Source organism: Rhinolophus hipposideros, assembly GCF_964194185.1.
Source record: "Rhinolophus hipposideros genome assembly, chromosome: 22".
Classification (NCBI taxonomy): Eukaryota; Metazoa; Chordata; class Mammalia; order Chiroptera; family Rhinolophidae; genus Rhinolophus; species Rhinolophus hipposideros.
The window spans coordinates 12,213,881-12,225,257 of NC_138068.1; the positions used below are offsets into that span (position 1 = coordinate 12,213,881).

Genomic DNA, 11,377 nt, shown 5'->3' on the forward strand with positions numbered 1-11,377 from the left:
GCCCTTATTACCCAGTGCCGGGGGTCCGCCCCCTCATGGTCACATCCAATCACACACGGGATCCTCAGACTGGCACTCATTCTCTCTAATCGTTAGAGAAAGATAGCCACACCCCCTAAGACTGACAGATGCACCGGCCAATCATAACCTGCATACTGCATTCTTAGTGCCTGAAAGGGATTTCCGATTACTACGGCAATCTGCCGGAAGCTGTGCGTTCTATGCGGGTTTCCGCGAGTCGGGACCAGTGCAGCGTACGGGTCCAGAAGGCAGGTGATCCATATGACTTCTCCGCAGGCCCCGAAGGATGGACAGGGCAGCGGCGATCCCCCCGGGGACCTCCGCAGCGTCCTGGTCACCAGCGTGCTCAACCTCGAGCCGCTGGACGAGGATCTTTTCAGGTAGCTGGCCGCATCTGGCCCGCATCCTTCATTGGGGCAGAGGTTCCTGATCTCGACTGCCGCCATCCTGTAGCCTCCTGTTCATAGCTTCCTGGACGAGGATGGGCTCTGCGCTTGATGCAGGCTCTGCCACGATTGGGAGAGAACCTGTCCCTGACAGAGCTTTCCTCGCTGTCCCGGCTTTCTCTCTTCTTCACGCCGGGGCTGTGCAGCCCCAACCCTACGAGGTGTATGCAGTCTGGACAAATAAAGTGATGACCTGAGACAGCCTTCTCAGCAACCTCCCTTGAGGAGTCCTGTCTCTGGAACCAACCTAAAAAGGGCAGTGGTTTGCCCCAGAGCACACAGCTGATCAGGTTTAAAATTTATCCTCAGCTCCGTGCATGTTCCTATCTTTTCCTTTTACATGCCCCATCCCCACCACCTCTTGGTGGGGTCTGGTCTCTCCTTATTCGTTCTGAGGCCTGAGCCATTTTCCATCCCGATGCCACTTAAATTCTTGACTGCAGCTGAGGATTTAAGTTTTGAGTTTCAAGGCTCCTATTGGCTTATTGGGAGCTATTTTGGGTGTTAATTCCTTTTCCCCCTACTTAACGAATTACAGATAACTTCCTGGAGGACTATTTGCAATGCATTATATAAAAATGCGAAACTTGGCTTGTGCTGGGACCTGGAAAGCTGGAGACCTAAATCCTTCAGCCTCCACACAGTTCACGCACTGGACAAGTTGCTCTTTTCACCTCTGGGGCCTCAGTTTTCACATCTGCACACGGAAGGGGGTTAGTTAGACTTGAACGTTGAGGGCCCTTCGAGCTCTAAATCTAGTTCTTGGAAGAATGGAGCTGTCAAAGTTGAGGGGAGTAAGTGCCAGGCCTTAATGCATTCCACCCCCAGCCCTTGGGGTTCGTCTTAGTCACTCAAGGCCCTGTTTTGCCTTACTCTGGTATGGGCAGTGGAAGAAACACTGGCCTTGGGGTTAGAAGACCCAGGTACTGTTTAGGATTGGCAGTGTTTAGGCTGTATGACCTTGCTCAAGTCACTCTCCCTCTCTGACCCCTCTTAGTGTAAAACACAGGGGTTGGTTTGTTATCCTTAACCAAAATCCACCGAAGTGTTGGGCAATCCTGAAGACCTTGAAGACGTATGCTGTATGCAGACTGATGTAAGGATGTTTGTCTGAGGAAAGGGTCCAGGGCTTTCACCAGATTCTCAAAAGGATTCCAAACACCAATAAGGTTAATAGATCCTGCACTAGACGCTCACTGATGGATGTAGGATTTGGCCCAGCTCCCCAAGTCTTTCCTGCTTTCTCCTTCTCCCCACAGAGGAAGGCATTACTGGATACCCACAAACCAGCGGTTGTTTGGGGGTCAGATCGTGGGACAGGCCCTGGTGGCTGCAGCCAAGTCTGTGAGTGAAGACGTTCATGTGCACTCCTTGCACTGCTATTTTGTACGGGCAGGTAAGCCACCTCCGTGCTCCCAACCAGCCCTTGTGGCCCAGCAGCTACTTCTTCCTGGCCTTGGGGGGCTGACTGAGCCATGAACGGTGAGAGGAGGATGGGGAAGTGGGCAGAGAGGAAGGGGGAGAGTTAGTTGGTCACAGAGCCTAGAGGGGAACAAGGCCTGGGTGGGGCCTAGGAGAGGTTTAGACCTTACAACTGCTTGTTATCTGGCCCCAAATGACACAGGACTTTGAGGCTTAACTGCTCCCTGTGGGTCCTTTGTTTTTCATTCTTTTCATACCTTCTGGTGCTAAGTGCTGTGCTGGATGCTCAGAGGGGTGCTGTAATCTCTGCTAGGAATTTGGAGATAGGCAGCTTGGTTGGGAGAAGAAAGCACCAGACAGGGAATTAAAAGGCCGCGGCTCTAGTTTCAGTACTAATTCACCATGCGACCTTGAGGGAGGTTACTTACCCTTCTCTCTGAGGCTTGGTTCCTTCATGCCACCTAAAAAATGGAGGAGGGCAGGACTAAGTGTGTTTTATCGAGATGATCTCTATGGCTGCTTACAGCTCTTGGGATCAAATTAAGGAGCAAGAAAGCAGTTTTTTAAAAAACCCATGCTCTCTTTTGAGAAACAAAAATCTAACTTGCTTTCCCTCCCTTCCCCTCACTCCTAAGTCAGATGTCCCCAATTTTAAGAGTCATTGTCTTCTGCATAGTCCCATCAGCTGAGAAGAATTTATGGACCTAAACAATATGTGATTCATATTAAGAAAACAATAGTGGGGTTTCCCCCTTCATTTTACAAATATAAAATAGTTATAATAGTAAACATACATACCTTTTCATTGTACGTCCTCATGCCCCTCACTCCCCATCTTTTTGTTGCCTGACCCTCCCTGACAGTCATTGCTGTAAAGTATTTGAATACTTACTGTGGGCCCAGGCCGGGTCTTACCTTTATGCCAATTGGGAGCAAAAGTGCCATTTATTTCTTCAGTTTGGATGTAACCTCAAAGTTTTGTATTTTTATATAATGCATTGCAAATAGTCCTCCAGGAAGTTAACTGTAATTCATTAAGTAGGGGGAAGAGAAATTAACAAAAATGCTGGCCTTTTGATGTTGTAATCCTAGCCTAGTGAGACAGTTTTGTTTTGAGGCGGTGGGGCCATTTCAGTTTCTTCATCTAGTGTCTGAAAGAATTCTATGAGTCTTTTCAGATAAAGTATCTAGTGCAGGACCCGGTATGCTGAAAGTTTTACATAAATGGTAACTGTCATTGTTTTTTGATAAGAAACTTATGGGAATAATTAAAATTTGCATGATATAGAACACACCCGTCTTGTTTAGTCCTCAGAAGTAAACACATTCCTGCCATCCTTTTACCTATAAGGAAACTGGGACCGGGAGAAGTTATACTCATGTAACCCCCTTAAAGTGCTTAGGGAGGCAGAGCCAGGATTTGAACTTGAGTTTGTGTGACTCCAAGCTCCACATTCTTCCCTCCTTTTGTGTTTTTCTCTTTCACTCTTGAGAGATCATTCCAAACCAAGGGAGAGCTGCCAGGGTGCCCATCCCAGGGTCTGGGGGAAGGATCCTCTTCCTTGGAAATTCTCGATCCAGGGGCAGCATGAAATGAGCTATGCCCATGCTACTGTTTCAAAATAATCAATCAGTTATGTCCCTACCTGCTTCTTGAAGGGCCTCAAGACAGCTTAAAATAATTGGCAGCTGTTATAGGACTATCACAATAAAAGTCAAGGGACAGGAGTCTAATAGTAAGGGGATTTACGGGATTTGGGGAAATGATTGTGTCAAAAAACTAGGCTAAGGCATATTGTTGCAGTTTTATACAAAAGTTAGTTCTGAGCTTCCTGGCAGCAAGGCAAAAAGGGAAGCTCTTTTACCAGTGTTAACCTAAAAATAAAAAAGCCTTTCAAAGTGAGAGGCAACAAGTGTTTATTTTAGATCAGAAGAAAAGCTGTGCCAGTTTCACTGATTCAGGCAGAAGCCCCAATAGTGTTGCCATTAGAAGACAGAGGCAATGGGTATTTATGAAAAGGGAAGGAAAACAATCACATCAATAGAAGGAAGGCATTTCTATTGGTGCAGGTAATATAACAGTGATGTTAATTCTAAACAGTGTTTTAAATTTTCAGTCCGGTAGTCATAACAACTGCTTTCTTGTTACCTCTGCAGACAGTTTTGTTTTTTGGGCACAATGTTGTGTTAGGCCAAAGGTTATTCTGCCCCGTTTGAACATTCCAGAGGTTTGAGGCATAAAAGTGCAAGTCACTTCCTCTTGTATAGTAGCCCTGACTCACTTTAGAAGTGTCCCCATTTACTTATTTAATTTTGACACCAGTTTGTAATGTGGCCCTCTACCGGGTACGTCACTTATTATAACCAATGATGATGTCCCAATGATTTTTATTTTTAAGGAGGACGCAGCTCACAGTGGCCCATGCGGGGATTGAACCAGCAACCTTGGTGTTATCAGCACCACTCTAACCAGCTGAGCTAACCGGCCACCCTTCCAATATTTTTAATTAAAAGATACTGGGGAGGGAGGTGTTGGTCCTTGGCCACTTATCATATCAATTCTTTTTCTAAAAACCCAGATTAGAGTGTTAATCAGTTTGGATTTTTTTTGTTTTAAAAGTGTTTCTCTAGAGAAGTAGCAGGATGTAATACAGGAGTCATTTGACTTAGTATAGGTTTAGTGCTCGGAGAATCTAGAGCAGGAGTCTGCAAACATTCTATAAAGGGCAAGATAGTAAATAGTTTAGGTTTTCTAGGCAAAAACAACAGTAGACATATGTAAACAAACTGGGTTGGCTGTATTCCAAAAAATGTTCTCTGTGGCCTCAGTTTCCTCACCTATATAATGGGAATAAGACGCCCTCTACATAGTCATTGTGAGACCAACATGAGGGAAGATACCTTGGTAACTAACATTGCTTGGCACCGAGTACCCACTCCATAGATGTTAGCTCCCTTCCTTCAATATACTACTCCAGAGCCTACCTGCCGTGTTCCACTAATAATTTCCAAGAATGGGCCTGAAACATTCATACGGAGGTAAATCACGCGTAACTGAAAGTACTGCATTTTAGCTGCAGACCAAGGATTGTTTGAAAACTTTTTTTTCTTTTTAAATTTATTGGCTTCCTTTCTAGCCCCTGAAATCAGACTGCACATGTAGCTATCTTCAGTTTCTGGACTCTTAGAAAGTCTTTGTCAAAGGCCTTTGACCTTGAGGAATCCCCATTCTCATAAAAGTAGCCCTTTGGCAATGCCTGATATCAGAGTGCTGGCAAACCAACCAGGCTTCAAGGCTTCCCAATGATGTTTATTGCTATTGAATGCTATTGAATCCCCCTGAATACCTGTTTAGCTCCCCATTTGGATTGGGGTGGAGAAAGCAACACTTGTGTAGACCTGCTTCTTTCATCTGAAAGTTGAAAATCATCCCCAAGACTTCTTATTGCCTAGGTCTCAGGATTTTCCAAGGTCAGCCTGACTCAGAGAGATAGTGAAGGACTTCAGGGACACGAAGGAGACTCTCTGTCCCTAAAAATCCTCCCTCACCTGCTGGTTGAGGGCTGCTCATCCTCTACCTGGGGCCAATGCTTCCCATCCTGCATCAGGAGCATGGACACCCAAAGGAGAAGGGCCAAGGGACCGCCACTTGTATCAAGGATGAAGTGACTGACAACAGGCTTTTCCTGAGAGAATAAATATTCAAACAGACAATGGCCAGACCATATATAAACACAGAATTCTGATCCACAATTGGTAGCAACCAGCACAGGAAGCCAGCTTACTGTCTACGTGTCAGGCTTTAGGAAGTCAGACCACCATTTCTAGCAAGCCAGTCCAGGAAGCCGAACCACAGCCCCTATAACAATCAGCCCCAAACAGCTAGGACTTGGTTCATAACTGACAGCTTCCCTAATTTTTGCTCATACTGCCAACTGAGGACCAACTGCAGAAAGCCAAACATGCACCTCTAACCAATTACATAGGATGCCCCACTTCTAGTTAGCCTGCCACAGCTTTCCCATGCCTGACAGCTTTCCCATGCCAACAGCCTCCAATCAGGGGACGCTGGAAACCTCTCTTTCACGCTAAAGCTTTCCCACTCCCCGGCCTGCCTTTGAGTCGCTACCGAATGTAAGTGATGGTGGCTGACTCCCTTGATATACTAAACTGAATAAGTAGCCTTTGCTTGTTCTAAAAAAAGAAAGAAAAAGAACAAAACAAAGAAAACAGGGAGCAGGCCAGATTTGCTGACTGGATCTAGAAAAATGGTACTGGACTCATGACAAGATCCCAGGTACAGATGGAACAAGAAAAAAGCTGAGAATGTTTATTTTATCTGACAAACACTTATAGAGCTGGATAGCATTCTAACTATTTTACAACTATGAACTAATTCCCATTCAAATCCTGAGAGGTAGGGACATTATAATGATCCCCATGTTAGAGGTGTATAAACTGCTCAGAGAAGTTAAGTGACTTTCCCAAGGTCCTGCAGCTGGTGAGTGGCAGACCTGGATCTGAATGCAGGGAATCTGGCAATGTCCCTTTTGTCCTGTGCTGTTGACAGAGGAGTTCCACCTGCACTGGGGACATCCCTATGACAGGGTCTGGTGTTCTCTCTGTATCCCCAATACCTGGCCTCCATCAGTAGCTACCAAGCAGAAAAGAAATGGAGACTGAGTAGCACAGGTGCCTGTCCAGCCATTGTAATGATGACAGGGCCCGTGGGGCTCACTCAGGCTTACTGTGTCCCTTATGCCCCCTGCAGGGGACCCAAAGGTGCCAGTTTTGTACCAGGTGGAGCGGACGCGAACAGGGACGAGTTTCTCGGTGCGCTCTGTGAAGGCCGTGCAACATGGCAAGCCCATCTTCATCTGCCAGGCCTCCTTCCAGCAGGCCCAGCCCAGCCCTGTGCAGCACCAGTGCTCCATGCCCACGGTGCCCCCACCGGAAGAGCTGCTCGACCACGAGGCCCTCATTGCTCAGTATTTAAGGTGAGAGACCTGGAGGCTAACGTGCAGGCTGTAGTTGGCACCTGTTAGTGGGTCATAGAATCCTTTCGGGCGTCTTGACTGGCATTTTAAAAATATAGACGAGAAAAGAAGATATTGGAGTGTATTGTATACAGTAAGGGTAAGAATCCTTTTGTTGAAAGTTTAGTTTCAGTTGTGTGTGTGTGGTTGTGTGTATGTGCAAGGGTACTGGGTCGTGACGTAGCATGCAGGGCTTACGATTCAGCCGGTTCAGGTACAGTATAACTTTACTGGTGGTTAAAATATTGAGATTTCTATACCTACTTGGTAAATACTCACGTCCCCAGTCTGTGAGTGACGCCCTCCTCCTCCGAGGTCACATGATCCAGCAGCCTAGAAGGTAATGCCTGACGGGGTAAGGGTTCCTGCTGCAGTGACCTATGGCCCTGCTACCTTTGCCTTAGTGCATGTGAAATATTTTGTATGTCACCTGGCAAAACATATTGCATACTTGGATCACAGTTGGTAATGTTGGGAAACTGGTAGGGCAAGGGAGAGCTCTGGGTCCTGACACAGGACAGACACATGGATTCTGGCCAGGGCTGTGCTCCATTACTGCCCATTTACCGTGTGACTTTCCCGACTCCCCAGCCGCTCAGAGCCCTGCTTCTTCACCTAAAAACTGGGAATGGTCGTTTCTTCCCAGCTTACTTCACAGCTATATCACAGGGAGAGCGTCTGTCTTATGCTGCATGCTGGGGAGGCAGTAGGGTGTGATGGGACAGATGTGGGTTTGAACCTGGGAAAGGCCTGGGTTCAAATCTTGACTCTGTCTCTGCTAGCTGTGTGAGTTTGGGCAAGTTGCTTTCCCACTCTGAGCCTGTGCCCTCCTTTATAAAATGGTGCTAATTAATTCCTACCTCATGAGGCTGCAGTGAGGAGTAAATGAGATAGGAGATAATAAGGCACTTCGTGAGTGCTCAGTAAATTGTAGTTATACCACCACTGACAGACTGGAATAAGCAGAGTCTGGTATGCAGTCAGAGCACAGAAACGTTTGCTGAAATGAAAGGAGGACATTGTTCTTAAAGGTCCCTAAATCTAGAGCTGTGCTGTCCACCAAGAAAGCCACTAGGCACATATGACTATATTAAATTAACACCTGATGGAATGAATAGTTCTGTTTCTCAGCCACGTTTCAAGCATTCACTCAATAGCCACCTGTGACTCGTGGCGGCCATGGTGGACAGTGCAGATAGACATTCCATCGTCACAGAAGGTTCCACGGACAGTGCTCAACAGGATAAGGATGAAAGTAGAAATACCGGTGCAGAGCTCCAGGGGTGGCCAAGGGGCTTCCCTGGAAATGGGCTCCTTCCCCTGGGGCTACAGTGTTCCTACTAGCTTAGGGTTAGATAACTCAGTCCCAGTTGGGCAGCTGTTTTCTGAGTGTTGGGAATAGTGAAGTGGTTAAGTGGTTAACCGTGGAGCCAGACTGCCTGGGTTGGAATCCTGCCATCTCCACTTCCTGAGCTAGCAGCTTGGACTCTCTGCTTATTTCATGTATCCCTGGGGGTGATCACTGTCCCAATGTCACAGGGTTGTTGTGAGGAATGAGTTAATGTGGCTGAAATGCTTAGAGCAGTGCATACTAGCGGTCCGCTTCATGCCTGTGATGCGTTGCTTGTATATGCATTACCTTCTCTTCTCCACAATGGTTATTTACTATGAGGTAGGTTACTGTCACTATCCACATTTTACAGATGGGAAAATAGGCTCGGAGAGACTATTAACCTGCGCAAGGCCACATGGCTCGTAAGAGACAAAGAAAAGATTCAAAAACTAGACACTCCTGCCTGCCAGCTTTGGGGCTAAGTCAGGAGTCCCTATGGAGGAATGAGGGGGGTCAGGAGAGGCAGCTCCCCTCTCCGAATCTCCCCCAGCCCATCGCCCCTTTACTTTCAGGGACCCTAACCTTCACGAGAAGTACCGAGTGGGGCTGAATCGAATTGCTGCCCAGGACGTGCCCATTGAGATCAAAATGGTAAACCCACCCATCCTGAACAAGCTGCAGAACAGGGAGCCCAATCAGATGTTCTGGGTGCGAGCCCGGGGCTATATTGGTAAGAAGACCCCCTGGACTGGAAAAAAACACTCCCCAGGGGTCTAGGCTTGCATAACCTTATTTGCCCTGTGTAACCCTGGGCATGTTACGTCCCCTCTCTGGGTGATGGGGAAGTTGGCTCAGTTTCTCACCAGGATCATCAGGCCTTTGCATGGGGCGAATGGGGAGGTGACTGGAATCCTATGGGCCTCTTCTGGGGAAGGCAGGCATCTTGTTGAGGGTCTTCCCCAGGTCCACTGCTAACCATAGTTGCCTGTGTGGGAGACTTCACTAGTGAAGACTGCATTTCGGTCCTCATTCCTGCCCTCCCTCCACCCCCACCTCCCTGTCCCCCGTCACACATGCACCTTGGGCCAGGTGCCCTCATGCAGGGAGCAGTCTGCATGCTGTGCACAGCAGTCCCTTTCTCCCCCACCTCCCTGCCGGTCCTGAGCCGTAAAGCCCAGGATCCCAGGGCTGACGGGGCTGGGACCTGTTACAGGGGAGGGCGACATCAAGATGCACTGTTGCGTGGCTGCCTACATCTCGGACTATGCCTTCCTGGGCACAGCGCTGCTGCCCCACCACTATCAGCATAATGTGCGCTTCATGGCCTCCTTGGACCACTCCATGTGGTTCCACGCCCCCTTCCGAGCTGACCACTGGATGCTCTATGAGTGCAAGAGCCCCTGGGCTGGTGAGTGTGGGGCCCCGTGGGACACGGGGACTGACCTTGGGCTGGCAGGGAGCCTGCTTTGTGGGTGATGCTGTCCCCCACCCACATCCTGTGGGGCACACTGCACAGGTCCCTTCTCCTGCCCTCCTAGGCTTTGGCAGCCTTGTCTTCAAATGACAGGGTGAGGCTGGAGGAGGAGCCACCTCCTCAGCTCTTAATTTCTGTAACATGTTGGGAATATGATTTACTTTGTCTCAGAGACACAGTTCTAGTCGCAGAACCACTTCAGATTCTCAGTACAATCTTGGGTAAGTCCTGCCTCCTCTCTGAGCCTCAGTTTCCCCATCTAAACAAACGGTGGCATTGAGCAGTAGCATCCAAACCCGGTGTCCATCAGACCCCCACTGGGGGAGCTTTTTCAAAACAGATTCTGATTCCCAGATTCTGACTCAGCAGGTCTTGGAAGAGGTCCAGGAAACTGTCTTTAAATAAGCTCCCTAAGTGATGCTGCTGGTTAACCTGGTTGGGGCTCAGCGTGTTCAACAGTTTCTAAGGGCCCCACTTCTTGGACACTCCTCATCAGAGACATAAGGAAACTCAGACCCACTTATCAGTGTCTAGTCTCAGAGCCCTGGGTTCCTTTCCAAGGAAGTACATTTCAAATGAAAAAACACACACACACGAAAACCTTGCTTTGTAAAACAGCAACAAAACTTAAGAGACTCTTTATGTTCAGGGAAGGGAGACTCTCAAGTACAAATAGCGTCATAGTTCAGGATCAACAACCTTCAAGTTAGGACACATGAGTTTGGCCTGATCTTAAGGTCAAGCTCCTGAGCCTCTGTGAACTTCAGAGTCATCATCTGGAAAAGGGGACAACAAGCTTCACTTGGCTATGTGAGGACTAAGTAAGCTCTACTTCAGGGAAATCAGCAGGTCCCTTCATAAATATCAAACACAGGCCCAAGGGCAGCAAGGGAGAGGAAATCTGAAGGTGGCGGGGGAGGGGTGGCCAGACCTCATGGCCCCAGGTCCCCTTCCCCAGCTCTTGTCCCCTGGGGGATGGGGGTAGAGATGTTTTCTCATGGAATATCAGCCTGAGGGACTGGTTTGATTTAGTATAAAGAGAACTGATGGGTTTCCTCACACAAGTGGCTGGAGGTGGGGCGGTTCTGCTTAGCCAAGCTACTGACCAAGGTTGTTCTGAGAACTTCTGATCTTTTTGAGGAAGCCAGAGGATATGTGAAAGTGCTATTAAACGGTCAAGTGGGGGGTCAAGTGGGGAGCCCGTGGGAGGAGTTACTCCCCAACGACTGACCATACTAGGCTCATACAGAGGCACTTGAAGATTGGGGGTGACCACAACACTCAGTGTGCCCCTGGACATGGCAGCACAACCTGGATTGCACCCTTTTCAAGAAGCACATCTTGCTGTGCCAAAGGAGAGAGAAGGCCGTTCTTACCCTTTTCCTTACCCATAGGTGGCTCCCGGGCGCTGGTACATGGGCAGCTGTGGCGTCGGGATGGGGTCCTGGCTGTGTCCTGTTCCCAGGAGGGCGTGATCCGAGTGAAGCCCCGTGTCTCAGAGAGCAAGCTGTAGCCAGAGGTACCAGCTTGGCCTGGGGCTTCATGGATCTCCCTTTTCCCTCTACTCCTGAGGCAGGAGTTACAGTGAGGGCTGGGCCTTCTGTCCCTCACATCCAATAAAGAGACTGATACCACTGGAGCTGCT

At 48.4% G+C, this 11,377-nt stretch overlaps 1 protein-coding gene across 2 annotated transcripts; it reads left to right on the forward strand.

Moving 5' to 3' along the window:
• The first annotated feature begins 198 nt into the window (after positions 1–198).
• ACOT8 (acyl-CoA thioesterase 8) lies at positions 199–11,371 on the forward strand. Of its 2 annotated transcripts, XM_081033221.1 has the most exons (6): positions 199–401; positions 1,727–1,863; positions 6,661–6,886; positions 8,831–8,988; positions 9,472–9,666; positions 11,127–11,371. In XM_081033221.1, the coding sequence occupies exons 1-6, from the start codon at positions 283–285 to the stop codon at positions 11,243–11,245; spliced, it is 954 nt and encodes a 317-aa protein (XP_080889347.1). In that variant the 5' UTR covers positions 199–282; the 3' UTR covers positions 11,246–11,371. The 2 variants fall into 2 exon arrangements, with proteins under 2 accessions (XP_080889347.1, XP_080889348.1); XM_081033222.1 differs by lacking the exon at positions 1,727–1,863 and having other exon boundaries at positions 229–401.
• Positions 11,372–11,377: the final 6 nt, after the last annotated feature.